Raw genomic sequence first — 18,497 nt, forward strand, 5'->3', positions numbered from 1 at the left:
GTGCTTTTTTTGGTTCTCCTAGCCATTTTTGCAAATTCCTTCAAAGTATGCATTTAGACCTTTTTATGTTCTGATTACATTCACCATTAAAAACCTGGGTAAAATCCATCATTGCTACCATTGTGGAATCAGAGCTTTATGCTAGCTGCAAGAAATGAGCTTTCAGAATTCTCTGGTTGGTCAAGAATGCTGTTTGGCCACTCACAAGGCAAGTACCAATAAAAGGAATTGGGAAGTATTAGAATGAAGAATTTTGAAGCTGACACACACAGAGGGAAACAGACTAACCAGGATTCTCCAGATTTTATTTTCTTCCCTATTGCCTACATCATCATCTGTATAAACTACACTTGATTTTGAAAAACAGAAAATATTTACAGAATATCTACAAACTTGCTCACCCTTGCCCTCGAACAGGCCACGAGGAAAGTAAGGGAATAAGAATTCTTTCTTTATTTCCACAGAGTACACTACACAAGGTCTTGTGGAGAATTAGGAGATGAGTAAGACGTCGTTCCACCACGCTGAGCTTTGAGTATAGCCGAGGGATTTAATCAAGTACACATCTTAGAAGAGTGCAACCCTGGCAAACCTTTCCTCTCCCTGAGCCTCAGTTTTAGCATCTGTAATTGAGAGTTTTGGACCCAATGATCTAAGGGTCTGCCATTTCTAATGAATGGTTGTAAGATTATTTATTCCAGGGCAAAAGACCCAGATATCCTCAGCAATTTCTATAAACAAAGCTATATGTTTCTTTCCTGACATAATGACTCTAAGTTCTATGAAACCTCTGAAGAAGATGACTAAGATAAAACTGATGTAGGTTGCTGCTGCTGATGGCAGCTAACATTTCTTGACCATGTAAGATGTGCATGATGGTGCATTACCTAATTTAAGTTGCTATTACTATTATTCACATCTTAGAGAAAGAAGGACTGAGTTTTACCCAGCTAGTATGTGCAGACTAGGATTCAAGCCCAAATCTCCAGATTCTAGTTCTTAGCAGCTCTCTACACTGCTAGACTTGAAGGTCCAAATTCAATGACATCTTCTCCAATGTGCTTTTCCTGATTTTCCCAGTCATGATTTCTCTCTCCTCATTTTTTTTGGTACAGCACTTGATCACATCCTATTCTTTCAAGCTCCTTAACGGTAGTGACTTCATCTTTCATTTCCTAAGTGCCTATTATGCAACAGGTTCTCAGTTAACGTTTGAGTATGTGAATATCCATAGATCTATCCTGTTACAGTTTAAAAGATGTCCTGTGGTCATTTAAGATGGGTGTATTTTTCTATAAGTTATACTTCATTGAAAATCTTTTTTAAAAAACTTACAAAAACTATACATATATACCTTATAACTCACATGTACTCTATGACTCATTAATTCCACTCCTATGTCTATATATGCATTTAACAGCAGGGCTTCAAAATACATTAAAACAAACAAAAACTATACAACTAAACAGAGAAATAGACAAATTTATAATTACAGGTGGGGGTTTCAGTACTCCTCTCTCAGTTCTTGATAGAACAAGCAGATAGAAAATCAGTAAGGATAGAGAAAACTGAATGATACTATCAGCCAACTTAATGTAATTGACATTTATACAACACTCCACCCAACAATGACAGAATACATATACTTTTGAAATGCTTGGAACATTCACCAAGATAGATTACATAAAACAAATCTTAACAAATTTAAAAGAACTGAAGTTATACAACATACGTTCACAGATCATAAGGAAATGAAGTAGAAGTCAATAACAGAAAGGCATAGAAAAAATTCCAAATATTTGGAAATTAAACAACATACTTCCAAATAACCTTTGGGTCAAAAGGAAATCACGGGGGAAATTAGAAAACATTTTGAATGAAAATCAAAACACAACATATCAAAATTTGTAGGATGTAGCTAAAGCAGTGCTTATTAATTAAATGTTTAAATTAGAAAAGACAAAAGATCTCAAATCAATGAAGCTATAACGTTAAGGAAACAGAGAAGAGCAAATTAAACTCAAGGTGAAAGAAAAAGGAACAGAATAATAGAGCAGAAATCAATGCAACGGAGAGCAGAAGAACAATAGAGGAAATATCGATGGAACCAAAAGATGATTCTTTTGGAAAAAAAAAAAAAAGTTGATAAACTCTAACCAGACTGACCAAGGGGAAAAAATAGATAAGAAATAAATTATAAATATCATGAATAAGAGAAGGAGCAACACCACAGTATGTACAGACATTAAAATGATAATAAGAGAATACTGTAAACACCATTGTGCCTATAAATTCAGTCACTTAAATTAACTAGAACAATTTCTTGAGATATGCAAACTGTTAAAGTTCACTTAAGAATAAATTAAATTTGTAGCTAAAAGCCTTCTAACAGAGAAAACTCCAGGTCCAGATGGTTTCACTGGCAAATTCTACCAAACATTTAAGGAGTAACACCAATTCCCACAAATTCTTTCAGAATATAAGAGAGGAGAAAACGCTTGTCAATTCCTTTTATGAGGCTAGTAGTAATCTACAAACAATTATCATTTACGAAAGCAATGAAAACCCTCATTATAAATCTTATAAAATACGTCCAAGATTTCTATGCTGGAAATTGAAAGACACTGATTAAATTAAAAAGCTAAATAAATAGATAGATACACTGTATTCATGTATTCCAAGATTCACTATTAAGATGCTATTTATACTCGTAGTGATCCACAGATTCAAGACAATTCCAATCAAAAACCCAGTAGGATTTTTCTTTAAAATTGATGAACTGTGGGGCCAGCCCGGTGGATCAGCAGTTAAGTGTGCATGTTCCACTTTGGCAGCCTGGGGTTCGCCGGTTCAGGTCCTGGGTGTGGACCTACACATTGCTTGTCAAGCCATGCTATGGCAGGTGTCCCACATGTAGAGTAGAGGAAGACAGGCACAGATGTTAGGTCAGGGCCAATCTTCCTCACCAAAAAAAAGGAAAAGAAAAGAAAAGATTACATTCCACAGGGATAAAAAGCAAGCTTCGGCACTTGGTTAAAAAAAAAGTAGATAAAACTAATATGTAGCACTATAAGGTAGAATAGTGGTGATCTTTGAGAAGGAAGAAAGGGATAGTGTTGGGTTGGCATGAGGGGAGCTTCTGAGGTATGGTGCACTGCAAATGTTCCCCCTCTTCCCCTCTGGTGATAATTCAAACAACTATACACTTGTGACTTAACTTATCTGTAAGTTACATCAGTACATCAGTAACACTGTTTATTAGTATTTTTTGGAAAGACCCTCATTGGTTGCTCCACGAATGCTGTTTGATAGTCTTTTCCCTTGAGACTCAGTTCTTCATATATAAAATAAGGAGTTTCAACTAGACCATCTTGGTTCCTTGCTTTGAACAAAATGGTAGCTTGATCAATGTTTCTTAGGTGAATTTAATACTATATCCTCAGGATTGATGGAAAAAAATAATTTAAATTTCTAGCACTGATTCCACAACCTGAGATGAAGAGTTAAACCTCACATAATATAAGTAATATGGTCCTTAAATGGATCCTTAAAAGAGCCTACAAGGTTCTAAAAGATCAGTGCTCTTTTCCCCATGTTACCCCTCTGATATGATCTCCTACTGCTCCCCAGCTTGCTCATTTCTCCATGGTTACCGTGGATCCTTTGATGTTCCTCGAACACTGAAGGCACACTCTTGACTTAGGGTCTTTAGCACATGGCACCCTCCCTCACCACTTTCACTGACTGCTCGAAGATCATCTTCTTGAAGAAGTCTACCCTAACCACCCAATTAAAAATTGCAATCCTCACCTGTACTGCACTCTTGATTCTGTTTACCTGCTTATTTGCTTTCCATTGCATATATCACCTTCAAATATGCTGTTGGATTTACTTTTGTGTTAGGTTTAGTGTTTATGGTATGTCTTCCCCTGCTAGAACGTAAGCACCAGGAAGGCAGAGGTTTCTGCTGTTTTGTTCTCTGATGCATCCAAAGGCCCTGGGATGCTTGCTGAAAGAACTTAATGAGTAATTGTGAAATAACTCCAGATAACTATGTTTTTTTTAAAGGAATAATGAAGATTTTTGAGTATGCACAAGTAAATTACCCTGTAATATAAATATCCACTACTTTCTCCTTTTAAAAATCTGTTTTGACAACCCACCAATTGGGAAAAAATATTTGCAAATCATTTATCCGACAAAGGGTTAATCTCCATAATATACAAAGAACTCACACAACTCAACAACAAAAAATCAAACAACCTGATGAAAAAATGGGCAGGGGATATGAACAGACATTTCTCCAAGGAAAAATATGGATGGGCAATAGGCATATGAAAAGATGCTCATTATCACTGATCATCAGGGAAATGTGAATCAAAACTACACTAAGATATCACCTTACACCTGTTAGAATGGCTAAAACAACCAACACAAAAAATAACAAATGTTGGAGAGGTTGTGGAGAAAAAGGAACCTTCATATACTGCTGGTGGGAATGCAAACTGGTGCAGCCACTATGGAAAACAGTATGGAGATTTCTCAAAAAACTAAAAATAGAAATACCATATGACTAGCCATCCCACTACTTGGTATCTATCCAAAGAACTTGAAATCAGCAATTCAAAAAGACCCATGCACGCCCATGTTCATTGCAGCATTATTCACAATAGCCAAGATATGGAAGCAACCTAAGTGCCCATCAACTGATGACTGGATAAAGAAGATATGGTATATACATACAATGGAATACTACTCAGCCATAAAAAAGCATAAAATTGTCCCATTCACAAGAACATGGATGGACCTTGAGGGTATTATGTTAAGTGAAATAAGTCAGATAGAGAAAGACAATCTCTGCATGACTCCACTCATATGTGGAAGTTAAACATGTTGACAAAGAGAAGAGATTAGTGGCTACCAGGGGAAAGGGGGTGTGGGGGATGGGCACAAAGGGTGAAGTGGTGCACCTACAATATGACTGAAAAATAATAATGTACAACCGAAATTTCACAAGGTTGTAAATTATCATAACCTAAATAAAAAAGAAAAAAGAAAAATCCGTTTTGAATAAATCTGAGTAAATCTGCTCTAAGTCTTATTTAACGATTAAACTGGTATAACAGAGTCCTGGAAGCAACTGCAGAAATTAGGCCTTTTTTAAATGAACGAACACAGAAAGCAGCATTCAAAGCCCTCAGGCTACACCTTGACCATTTAGAGTTATTACTCCACTCTTTTTTCAGAGAGAACGAAAGAATGAGAGCCATAGCCACATTATTTCTTTTTTTCTTTCAAGTCTAAAAAATGAAACTTGGAAAAATCAAATCCATTTCAGAAGGGACTAGAGCTAAAATATCAACACTGGTGTACATGATATGGGAATATGCTAAAAACAAAGCACGTTTAATTATTGCAGTTACTGCCAAAACTAGCAATTTAATTTTTAAAACCATAATAAAGGGCAATAGATACCTGGATTATTCCTCATGTTTTTGTAAGGTACTATGCTATTCACAAAAGGTAAGAACATTCATTGTCGCTCCAACTCTATCCTAGAGTATGTGGAATCAGATATTCTTACCCGCCGTTGAGAAGAATGAGCTGAGCCTCCCGTTTTGGAGGGCTATTTCAGTAGGCATCGAAATGGAAATGCATATACACTTTGACTCAGCAAGCTCATTCTACAAATCTATCCACAGAAAGTCTCAAAATTGCATAAAGATATTTGCACAAAGACAATGGCAAAAAATGGAAACAATGTAAATACCCATCAGTAGAGAGAGGACTAAGTTATGGTTCCTGAATCCTATGGAATACTCTGGCACCATTAAAAAGACAAAGGTACAGCCATATGTACTATCATTTTCAGAAAGATATCAAGCATACATTGTTAGGGGAAAAACAAAAGAGAGAGGCAGAACAATATGTATACTACCGTCTGTGTGTATACATATGTGCATATATGTGTTTATAATGCATAAAAAATTCTAGATGCTGGAAAAAGACATACAGAACTGTTGACAATGGCTTTCTCTAGGAAGAGAAGTTGAGAAGAATTTCACTTATAATTTAAGATGCTTCTACATAATTTGATTTTTTTATTAGAAGATGAAATTACTTTTATAATTAAAAAATAACTGTACTGTATAGCATCCTGCCTCTCTACATATAAATTGCTTGAATGAGGAAACTTAAGGTTAAGTTACACATGAAGTGCAAGACAGTATTCTGACCCCACTTACATACTCTGGCTGGTAAAGCCTTCAAAATGAAGCTGGCATACTTTATGGGGAGTTCAGCACTTACACATTCTGAAGAGAGAAAACATTAGATATTTTTAATGATGGAAAGGAAAAGGATTTCAACAACAATAAAACAGGATTTGGCGGCGTGAATAAAGAACTTCCTTAAAACAGTAAGTCACAGTTAAAATAATTAATAGAGCGAGAGGACATGGAAATGGGAAGCAGAGAATAGCGGAGTCTGGAAGTTCTCACTGACCCCCATGTCAGGCTCCCACAACTCTTGCAAAAAATCTCTCTGAGTAAAAGTGGATCAGCATACAAGGCCCTAAAAAGAGAGGTTTAATTTTTAAGTAGTTTTCATCTGTTGCAAATAGAAAGGTGAAATGGGTATTAAAAGAGCACTAATTCTTTGTGATTAAATTTTTATCCAAAGATAGAGAGTAAAATGTCCAAAATGAGGTAAAGACTTTATTAACAGTTAGAGGAGATGCCGTGAGAGTTAAAGATCTAACTGGCTGAGTGGGAGCTTGTATTTATTTATTTATTTTAAGCTAAAGGTGATGTTGTAAAATTGGAACCTTCTCGCTGTGCCAGACTGAAGGAAAACCTGTTAAAAGGCAGTTGACTAATTCTGGATTATTTTCACTATTGAGAAAGACTTGGCTTACGTCGAAGGGGAAAGAAGCAAAACAACTACACAGATGTAGCTGAACCGGCAATTAAATAATTATTCATCACAAATAGTTAATCACCCTTTTAAGTGTAGAGGGTGGAACCCAACCTGCAGCTGTATTTTACGATCCTGAGCAAGAAAATTCACCAGCTAGTGACAGAGTTTGTAAAATCTAAACATGTAGAGGCTTCACAGAGGGTGAAATCTTCCTTCTCTGAGGCATCATTCCCTTATTTCTATTCAGCATCATCCCAGCTTGGGTTTTCCCAGTTATTACAAGTGCTTGACTCAAGTCAACAAGTGGCTACATTAGGATCTCACTAAAGTGTTCCCTGACAGCAGGAACTATATCTTCCATGCATTTATCCTACCTCTCCGAGTAGCATTTCAAAGCAACCATATCTTACACTTTAAGAGGCACCTGAAAGAATTGGGGCCTATCCAAGGCAGAGAGACCAAAATGAACACAGGGAGAGAGCTGAAAATCTGACCTGTGAGGAAAGATAGACTGGACTTGCAAGGTTTACCTTGCAGAGAAAGCAGCTTAGGGGAGAACGGAGATTTATCTTCGAATATCTGGGAGAGTGAACAGACTTCATTATGTCCCTGGACAGGGCTAGATTGATGAGATGCATTGTCTATTAAGTGATAGTTCAATATGGACAAAGTGTCAAGAAAACAGTGTCAAGAGCACAGGTCCAAAAGTCTGACTGCCTGAATTCAAGTTCCAGATCCTGTAATATCTGTGCCAACCTGGACAAATCACTAAGCTTCTCTAAGTCTCAGTTTTCTCTTCTATAAAATAAGATAGGGGCCGGCCCCATGGCCGAGTGGTGAAGTTCACGTGCTCGGCTTGGGGGCCCAGGATTTCGCCGGTTTGAATCCTGGGTGTGGACATGGCACCGCTCATCAGGCCATGCTGAGGCGGCATCCCACATGCCACAACTAGAAGGATCCAAACTAAAAATACACAACTATGTACCGGGGGCTTTGTGAGAAAAAGGAAAATTAAAAAAAAGAAAAATCTTAAAAAAATAAGATAGATTAGAGTACCCGTCTCATGGGATGAAATGCACCACATAAATATTCGCTGAATATTAAAATTATCATTATTACTTGTAAGATATTTTGTATTTCACATAAAAATTAAATACCAACTGCAGATGTAAATGTAAGCAGGCTATAAGCTACTCTTTCTGATTATCAACCATAAGTAAAGCCCCAAATGATGAGTTATAAGTTTTCTCATTTATTCCTTACCAAGGAGATACTCCCATTCTCCTGTTGAAGAATTTAGGAGGTTTAGATAGGTTAAGAAACTTGTCCAAGGTCATAAATAAATGGTTTACTCACAGAGCTCAAATTGAACTTAATTCTTACTGACCTCAAAAGACTTTTTCCCACTAGAAGGAGCTCGAGGAAACACAAATACAAAGATAAGTTACAGGCCCGTCTTTCAAAAGCTGCTCTTATAGAGAACGTAAGACATATACAGAGAGAGGATGCATAAGTATATAAATAAAGATAATGTACATCATACAGTGAGCAGGAGAGGTAACGTTTACTTCCAATCGGTGAGACAAAGGGAAGCTTTAGGGATGAGGTGGCAGTGGAGTTGGCCATGCAAGATTTAGACATAAAAATGTGGGGAAAGGCAATTCAATGCAGGGCACAGAACGAGCAAAAGCAGAGGGTCAGAAAAGGGTGGGACTTTTTGGGGAATACAGATCAGGTCAGGATGGTTGGCATGTAGGATATGTGAAATGAGATGAGATCAGATAATTCGGGTCATATGCAAGTCTTCGTTCTCTTCAACTCTTCTATATCTAGAAGTCTAGAAGATTCCATGATTTTAATCTGTAGGCAACATTTAATTTGTAGGAATGAATACTCATTAGGCAGCATAGACAGGATGGACTCGATTAACTGCAAAATGCCTTACCACAATTTTAATCATTACGAATTTCAACCCTCTTGCATGGGAAGCATAACTACGTGTGTATCATAATGCATGGGATGTATGAGCCCATGTATTAATAAAAAGAAGAGCACTCACAAGCTTGACCATGACTTTCTAGCAAATCCACGACAAAGACACGCTTCGTGTCCTGTTAGTTTCTGCCTGCCCCTGCTTTAAGTCACCAGAGCCCTCACTTAGCAGTCCAGAGCCCGGTGTTGTGTCTCCATGAGAAACAGCTGAAGACAATTCCCTCAAGCAGCCTTTCTATTCTGTGAGAAGAGAGTAAAATCAACAAATTTGTTGTCAGGGCAGATTTTGTGGATATGAGAGTCTTGAACTCTAATTTTAAAGTTAGTTCGAATTTTAAAAGAAAAAGAAAGGTCATCTCAGTGGGGAGAAAAAGGGATGAAGAATAAGTGACCTGGTTTGATCAGAAGGGATGTTTTAGAGATTATGGATAAGCAAGAACTACAATTGGATCTGTGTGGAAAAGTGCAAAGTATACTGGACTAGGGATCAGAAGGCGGTAATTTAGAGCCATTTCTGAAAATAACTGCTGGAAAGTTGCTGATAAGGTGGAATTGGCTAGCAGAGAAATGGCCTGGAAATTTGACTCCAAACCCAATGTGTCTTTCTACTAAATCACGTAGTGGAAAATACACAACGTGGCTCACATTTGGAACAGGAAAAACCTTTCACTCTTCAGGTTGTGTTCTCAACTAAGCCATGTTTCCTTCAAGCTCATCTTACTTCTAGCTCTAGGAAACAATGAGGAGAGTTGGAGAGATGTGGAACACATGGTGTGTGGCTAAAAACCACAACACTTAGGGAAAAGGTTCCGCCATTCACTTAGTCATGATGTTGCTTCCATACCTCCCCCATTGCCAAAGACCTTTCAGGAAAAGCCTGTGATGGATGGGTGGTGTAAGAAGTAACGAAATGGCTGGGTTTTCCTTTACTTTTGGGAGCAAGGCCAACGTCCTTAGTATGGCCTAAGTCCTTCATAGTCTATCTCTGAAAACTCATCTTGCATCATGCTTCTCCCTCACCCTCTGAGCTCTAACCACACTGACCTTCTTTCAGTTCCTCAAATCAACATGCTCCACTGTCTGAGATGTCTCAACTCCTACTCATTCCTCATAGCTCAGTGAAGCTGCACTTCCTCAGGAATGCTTTCTTGACCCCTATGTCTAGGTTAGCTTCCTTTAATTCTTTTAAGACAGTAGTGTTTTCTTTTAAAACACTCTGTCCATCTCCCTTAATAGAACACAAACTTCCCGAGGGCAGGCCACTTGTCTGTTTCTGCTCACCACTGAATATACAGGCACTGGCATGTGATAGGTTCTCAACTAGTATTTCTTCAATTACTGAATAAACATTTTCCTCCTCAAAAATAAGGTACACCCTCAATGGTGGACATGGAGGAGTTAGAGGTTAAATTATCTAGTTGGGGCAGATTGAATCTATCTGTTAGTCATTGTTTTTTTTTTTTGAGGAAGATTAGCCCCAAGCTACCTACTGCCAGTCCTCTTTTTGCTGAGGAAGACTGGCCCTGAGCTAACATCCATGCCCATCTTCCTCTACTTTATACATGGGACACCTACCACAGCATGGCTTTTTGCCAAGCAGTGCCATGTCCGCACCCGGGATCCGAACCAGCAAACCCCAGGCCGCTGAGAAGCGGAACGTGCAAACTTAACCGCTGCACCACCAGGCCGGCCCCTGTTAGTCATTATTTTAAATCAGACCAAGATAGAAAACACATTAAGAATAGAAATAAGTTATATCATGTAGGAAAAGTGTCTTTTACATATTTTATTATGCTAAATAACCCAAACAGTTTGATTTGGAAAACTCCAGGAAAGTACACTGATTCCAATTGGGCTATGATGATGATTAAAGCATGGCAGAGACTAAATAGATGTACACTAAACCACTTCTTCTTTTGGGGCACACAGTGTAGCTACATTTCCAAGCATTCTTTGTGACTATGGCCAAGAAACTGAGTCCCAGCTAATGGAATATGAATAGAAAGAACACTACACCACATTTCCCAATCTGGCTTATAACCATCCCCACCATGACCTCAAGAGATCCTCAGTGCAGATGCAGAGAATCTAGCACAGAACCCCCAGGCTCTAGGGAATGCTGGAGCCAGTGGATGGAATAATCCAGAGCCTTTGATTCCCCAAGTAGAAGCACCTGCCAAATATCCAATTGAATTTTATCAGCAAGAAATAAACTATTGTGTTAAATCACTGAGATTTGGGGTTTGTTTGTTGTTTGCTACAACAGCATTATTTGCTTAAATAATACATAAGGTAAGACATTAAGAAAATTATATTTATTTTTTAAGCTTTCTTTCTTGATAATTCTTGAGGTGAAAGCATAAGGGTAGATTAGATGAATCAAATCTACTTCTAACACAGCTTTTCGGCCCAGGTCTACTCCATTTTTTTCAGCAGTTGTAGATTCTCAGGGCTGGGCAGGATCGTGGGGCCATTTTGTCTAGCTTCTGGCCAATGTAGGAAGCAAGACTTGTCAGTGCAGATCATCAACAGCCTCAGCCTGAGACCTTCGTAGGAGAGAAAGCACGAGGACCCCTTGAGTAGCTCTTCTCAGCCTGTATTAACTGTTATAAAATTATTTCTTGTGTTGAACCCCAAATCTCCTCCATGGCTTTTTCCAATGAATTATTCTTCAAACACTTAAAGAATTGGGTTTAAAAGGTCTCTTGCCTTCTAATATGAATCTAGGTGTATATAAATGGGAGCAAGATAGAGTGGTGGGGGACAACCACAGAGTCACTTAAAACTATAGTTGCAAAATATCCCAGAAAATTTGAGACAATAAATCTAAATTCACTTGTTATGCAGGTGTTACTTGGGGACTGGGCACTTATCTTCCCTAAAAATGAGCCATTAAAACTCAGACTTTTCTGTGCTATTTGATTATTAAATGGTTTGACGTAATATATTGCCAATGTCCAAGCCTTACTTTTAAAGATTCTGATTTTATTGTTCTAGGGTAGGGATTTGGGCATCAGAGTTTCACAAAAAAATTTTCTGGTGATTCTAACGTGCAGCCAGAGTTGAGAAACAGTGAGATGTACCTGTCTGTAACTATAAACTATCAATATAAATTATCCATATAGGAATACCACAGGGAATGAAACGCAATATTGTTTACAAAGATATCTGTCTAAAATCATCCCTAAAATCAAGCTAAATTCATTGCCTGAAGAAAAGAAAAGTATCTTTTCTTGCCATGATTTTCTCTCGTTATTTGGGCACCCCAGGTTGGAGGCTGCTGAAGAGTTTTGGTGAGAAAGGCCTGGCTGGAGCTCAACTAGGACAAGGACTTATGTCTTGTAAACCACCTCCAGAGGAAATTATGCCAACGAATCACCTTATTTATTACACAGGAGAAACCCAAAGCCCTTTTTTTTTTTTTAAAGATTTTATTTTTTTTCTTTTTTCTCCCCAAAGCCCCCCAGTACATAGTTGTATATTCTTTGTTGTGGGTCCTTCTAGTTGTGGCATGTGGGACGCTGCCTCAGCGTGGTTTGAGGAGCGGTGCCATGTCCGCACCCAGGATTTGAACCAACAAAACAGTGGGCCGCCTGCAGCGGAGCGCGCGAACTTAACCGCTCGGCCACGGGGCCAGCCCCCCAAAGCCCTTTTTAGACATGAAATGTGAGCACTATTAGGGCGGGGACCAGTGTACCTTGCTCCTGGCTCTATCTAACACCTACAATACTGGCCCCAGCACCTAAGGATGCAAGTTCTCCTTGAATATTCTTTGAATGATATTGAACCCAGTTGGATGGGAGACTGCAAAGCTGCCAGCTCACCCACAGCGGGTAAGGGATGGCTTCCAAGAGGTCCTGGATACCCCTTTGCTAATTAATAAACCTCACATGCCCCTAGATGAGCAGGCTTCACTTAAAGGGCAGGCTGGTGGTTACCCTGGCTTCAGAACATCAGTGAAATGATTGGTTACATCCCTCATCTGGGCCTCAATTTCACCATCAGTACAATGGGAAAGAGAGACTTGATTCCATTAGCTTTATGATCTCTTCCTTATATACTTCTAAAGAAAAAGAAACTTCTCTGTGCCTCTGACACTAACAGCCACCACAGCTGGGCTCCCTGTGATGTGGACCAGTGCCCACCAGAGGGACTAGAGGCACACTCACTCACAGTCCACAGCCCTGACTTCTTCCCCTCCACGGAAGCTTCAAGATGCTATTGCTTCTACTTGTATAAAAATCTTCCCTCATGCCAAAAAGTGAGGAAGTTTTAAACTAAATGTAGCATCGTCTTTATGTTACTATCCATACAGCTGAGGCTTGAATGCAGTGCCTCATGTATCCCAAAAGTCTTATTAGCAGGGTGGGGTTACTGAGCAGAGGAATGCACTTAGATTTTACTTCCTTTCTTTCTGATTTCAGCACACATTATGAGTGAGTGGGGAAGAGGCGGGACAAATTAATCTTATCCATTCTCGCTTGCTTTTTGCTCTTTCTCCTCTGCCTGAGTTGGCCAGGTAGGTTTATTTACTCCTAGAAGAAATCTGTATACTTTTAGATGGTTTCCACTGCACTGCACTGCGTCAGACAAGTTGGCCCTGCTAGAGGAACTTAACAGGCCTCTTCAGAAGAAGAAGGAAGGAGCAATTCTAAAATTGTGTCAGTGCAACTTTGAATTCTTAAGACTTCTAATGAGAAGTTTACCGAGACCCTAAACAGAAAGGCAGAAAGCAAGGCTCGTCAGTGTAGGTCATCAACAGCCTCAGCCTGAGACCTTCGTAGGGGAGATAGCACGAGGACCCCTTGAGGCAGCTCTTTTCAGCCTGTATTAATTGTTATAAAATTATTTCTTGTGCTGAGCCCCAAATCTCCTCCATGGATTTTTCCAATGAATTATTCTTCAAACACTTAAAGAATTGGGTTTAAAAAGGTCTCTTGCCTTCTAATATGAATCTAGGCATATATAAATTGGGAGCAAGGCCCCACTTCTCACCAGTAGCAAAACTGGCAATGCCTGGCACAATCTGAGGTGAGGCAGCGAGCGTGCATGAGGCAGGAGGGGAAGAGTTATTATGATGCTACTCCCCAAAGCAGTCAATGTTGACAGGCACAGGTTGAATCCATTTGACTGGAGCTGAAACTAGGAGAGATGGAAAACAATTCTCAAAGCGAGAATCATTCCAGGTATTCTATCCTTTCCCCGTTAAACAAAATCTTGAAGGACATGAAACTGTTAACTCCTACCCTGTCCTACGAACTCTGAGAAAAGGATATACACGATTGGCCTGCACACAGTGCCCAGCTGAGGGAACAGAGCAAGAGGATGGTGGTGGGAAGAGAGCCTGGTATCAGAGCAAAAGCAGGTGCTTGGGCTCAGAGACATGGGGTCTGTCTTGTCTACAGCTCATTCATTCAGTACACACTAATACAGCATCTTCTATGTGTCAGGCGCCAGGCTACAGCAAGGGATTATTAGTGTCCTCAGTACAACTGGAGGACAGAAACTTTCCTGTCCTCACAGAGTGGATGCAGACAAACAAGACCCAAATCCATACTAAAAAGTAACGGGTGCTCTGATGGGAGACCCACAGAGCACTGTGAGCAGCAATTATCACGAGGACAAAACAGCCAGGGAGGCTCCATGGAGGAAGTGAAAACTCAGCTGACACCTGAAGGATGGGAACGTGATGGCCAGGCAGAAGCCCAGGAAAGAGTGTTCTAGGCAGAGAGGGATTCTGCACAAAGGGCCGTGGGTAGACCAATCATGGTGCAACTGGAAAACTGAAAGTAGCTCAATGTGATCAGAGCAAACGCGGAGGGAAGAGATGAGGTTGCAGGGATACAAAAGGTCTGTCTTATCTCAGCCACTTTGTGGCAGGAGCTCATTCATTCAGTACATTCACCACCAGCTCAAGGCCAGTGCAAAAGGTCACATAAACAAGGGCATATTAAAATACATTAAGAAGCATTGCTTTTATATACAGAAAAACGGGCAATAGGGAGCACTGGGAAGAGGAACCTACTGAAGGGTTTGAAATAGACGAGCAACACAATGAGGTTTGAGTTTCAGAATGATCATTCATTTTTCCTTGAGGAAGATATTTAGACGTAGGAGGCAAGTGCATGAATCTAGGTGACAAAGGGGCCTGAGGGAGCAAAGAGTGTATGGGCACTCATTTCTCTCAGAGGCAGGGCCTTGATCTGCAGAATGGGACTGTTGTTGAGAGCTGATGGGGGGGGCCTCTGGGCCCTTCCATTCTGAGGCTGACCTTCCAAGACAGCTAACAGATGACAAGGTGCAGAAAAGGCCAAAGACTCGTCACCTGCTTGCTATTGTTTTGGGGCCAAAGGTGGGAATTCTGACTTACTGAGTGGAATTATTAGGTTTTTTTTTTTTAACTTTAAAAGTTAGATAAATCTAACGCTTCCAAAGCGGTTTTTTTTTTCTTTCTCTTTAAGGTTTATTTTAAACCTTCGGTCAATGAAGTTGGGCAAACCAGTGAAAACCACTGTAGCTCACTGGAATAAGAAAGGCTGGATGCCAACTTATGCATACATATGTGTATTCACTTAGAAACTGAACTGACACAGAAGGATATAAAGTGAAAAGTAACACTCCTTCCCAGAGGTAACCACCAAGAAGTTAACTATTCCTATAATTTTTCTATACCTGTTTATGTGTGTGTGTGTGTAAGTGAGACGCACACACACAGATACATGCACACACGAACACGCATTTTCAAAGTTTTTCTTTAAACACAAATGAGATACTTTATGTACTGTTCTGTAACTGTTTTTTTCTTAAACTAGTTTTTCTTGAGTGTCTTTTATAGTACATACAGATTCACCTTACTTTTTTAATAGCCTCCATGTTATTGCATGAATCTGCCATATCCTATGTATTTTGTAATTTCATTTAGTCACTTTACACTATTGCGAACAATGCCACAATTCGTATTGTTGAACAGGTATTGCTGTGCTCTTGAGCAAATCTATCAAACAGCATTTTACTGTTTGAAATTAAATCATAGTGTCAAAATTTTATTCCCAAAAGGTTTTTATTAATTTGTTTTCTAGTCAAAAGTACACGAGAATACATGTCTCCCCACACCTTTCCCAAAACCAAGCATCAAACTTGTAAACCATGGCCATTCTAATAAGGGAAAAATGGTATTTTAAACTACATTTCTTTAAAAAGTAAAGTAGAACAACTTTTCATAGGTTTATTAGCTATTTTTCTTACCTTTTCTATGAATTTCTTGTTGATGTTCTCATTTTTTGTCTAATGGAGGGTGCTTTTTAAATCAATTTTCATGAGATCTTTATAATGAAAATTATTGGCTCCATTGTTTCTTATTTTTATTGAAGTTATTGGCTCCATTGTTTCTTATTTTTGATCAAGTCACTGAGCCTCAGTTTCCAAATGTGTAAGGACTAAATGAGATAACGGATGTGAAAGCACTTTGAGAACTGCCAAGCCCTCAAGACACATAATTTTTGTATTTTATAAAGATTTCTTCACTGGAGTATTTTAAATCAATGCACATACATAATCTGGCCACACAGTGGGACAGAATGAGATAAGCACTTATGGCTATAAAATAAAAAGACCCTTTAAAGGCATTCTGAATAGTTCTTTGTGAATTACATGGACAGGCCTGGTCAATTGCTCCAGGGCCGCCCCCTAAGTCAGGTGGGTTCAGCTTTATTGATTTCCAGTTCAATGTACTTTCCCTTAATCCAGCCATGTTAGAATAACTGTTACAAAACAAAAAACGGCTCACTGTGGATCTACCGCCTTAGGTGAAATAACAGCCGAGGTCAGAGGGACCACAGACTGGGAGGATCAGCAAGCTCCTACTGCGACGAGCTGGCCAGCAGAGCAGCGGCCACACAACCTTAGAAGGGGCTACAAAGGCTGATGATGCAACACTTACAGTCAGGATTGTTTGGACCCTGAGTCATTCTGGTCTATACAGTGTAGGAGAGAACTTGAAAAAACAATTGAAAAGAGTGCTGGCAAGATTCAGAGGAAATGACTAAACGGTTTGGAAATCGGGGGCTGTGCAGCAGAGTTATAGAAACTACCATCATTTGTCCAGTACATGATCACTTACCCCATAGCCACCCTTTAGTACTTATGCATATGGCTTTGTAGTCAGTGATCTCATCTTTGTTCAATTCAGTACAATCCATCAGTCAAGAAGCATTTATTGAGTGCTTACTACAGGATGGAACGAAGGAGAAGATACCATCCCTGCCCTTAGGGAGAGTTTACAGCTAATGGGGTACACGAGAAATACACAGGCAATTTAAATACATCTTCTAAGTGGTATGACAGGAGTGAAGCAGGAGATGCTATCACAGCATGCTGGGAGAATAAGGTACAAGAACCACAATCACTCTTGAGGGAAAAGTGATGTCTAAATTGAGGCTGGAAGGAGGAAAATTCTTGGCTAGACGATGGAGATGGAAGTGAGAAATTTGTGCATTCCAAGAAGGGAAAGCGTTTGTCCCACCCCAGAGGTAAGAGATGATCTCTCTGTTTTGGAAATGTATGTGTATGTATGTGTGTGTATGGGCATGCGCACGTATGTGCATGTGGCTATAGGGTTTTATATGCCAGTCTGAGGAGTCTGAAGTTTACCTTAAAGGGAATGAAAAGTCATTGAAGGATTCTGAAGGAACTTGCCATATAAATGAAGGTAGATATAAAGGAATCCAGAGCATTACATTTGAATTTGGTGAATAAGTGGACAAGAGGAGAGAGTCAAAGAAGGGCAGGAATCCAGGAGAGCATCCCGGTCTTTGGTTAGGGCAACCAGGTGGTGCCCCTCACCAAACAGGAACACAGGGAGGAGCAGGTTATAAAAGGGAAGATTGTGAGTTCTGTTTTGAAAGGGTTGAATCTGTGGGCCTACAAGCCTGTTTATGAAGACTGTCTGGTAAGCTGACAGATACGTAGTCTGGAGCTCAGAGACACATCTCGGCTGCAGATCCTGGCCAGAGAGTTTTCAGCACGTAGATAATATCTGTAGTCACGAGAGCAGATGAAATCACTCAGGAGAGTGTAGAGTGAGACCAGAAGAGGGATTAGGGCAGAACTCAGAAAAACACTGAATTTAAGTAATGAAGAGAGGAAGGGAAATCTATTAAAAAGAGTGGGAAGTTGTGAGTAGAAAGGTAGGAGGAAAACCCAGGGTGGATGGTTTCACAGAAGCCAGAGGAAGAAAATGTTTCAAGGAGAGCGTGTCAACAGCTTTAAATGCTGCAGAGGGCTCAAGAAAGATAGGGACTGCAAAGCCCTCAGTGCATTTAGCATCAAAGAGGCCACTGGTGATGTTGAGGAGTAGAGTGTAAGTGGAGAGGTGGAACAAAAGCCAGATTGCAGGGAGCTGACTTGTGAGTAGGAGGTGAGAGAGCAGAGAGAACAAAGCTTAGTAGCGCACGTGTGTGTACTGGAGCACACACATGCGCATACATGTATTTAATTCTAGACAACTTTATTACATGTGAGGATTCATGTATCCACCATCACAGCCAAGATACAGAACAGTTCCCTTACCACAAGGATCCGTCCTGTTG

The 18,497-nt window shown here is 39.7% G+C and overlaps 1 protein-coding gene across 22 annotated transcripts in view; it reads right to left on the minus strand.

Annotated features, from left to right (window-relative positions):
- LPP (LIM domain containing preferred translocation partner in lipoma) overlaps window positions 1–18,497 on the minus strand; it is a 655,109-nt gene that overhangs the window by 72,963 nt on the left and 563,649 nt on the right. Inside the window, exon 11 of one of the 22 annotated variants that reach the window (XM_070509233.1) lies at window positions 1,058–2,957. The exons of the other annotated variants lie outside the window; for them this stretch is intronic. Within the exon in view, the coding sequence (XP_070365334.1) occupies window positions 2,808–2,957 (150 nt within the window). The 3' untranslated portion in view covers window positions 1,058–2,807. Of the gene's footprint in view, window positions 1–1,057; window positions 2,958–18,497 lie in introns of those variants that run through there. 22 annotated transcript variants of the gene reach the window in all.

This window comes from Equus asinus, chromosome 5 (genome assembly GCF_041296235.1).
Source record: "Equus asinus isolate D_3611 breed Donkey chromosome 5, EquAss-T2T_v2, whole genome shotgun sequence".
NCBI classification, from domain to species: domain Eukaryota; kingdom Metazoa; phylum Chordata; class Mammalia; order Perissodactyla; family Equidae; genus Equus; species Equus asinus.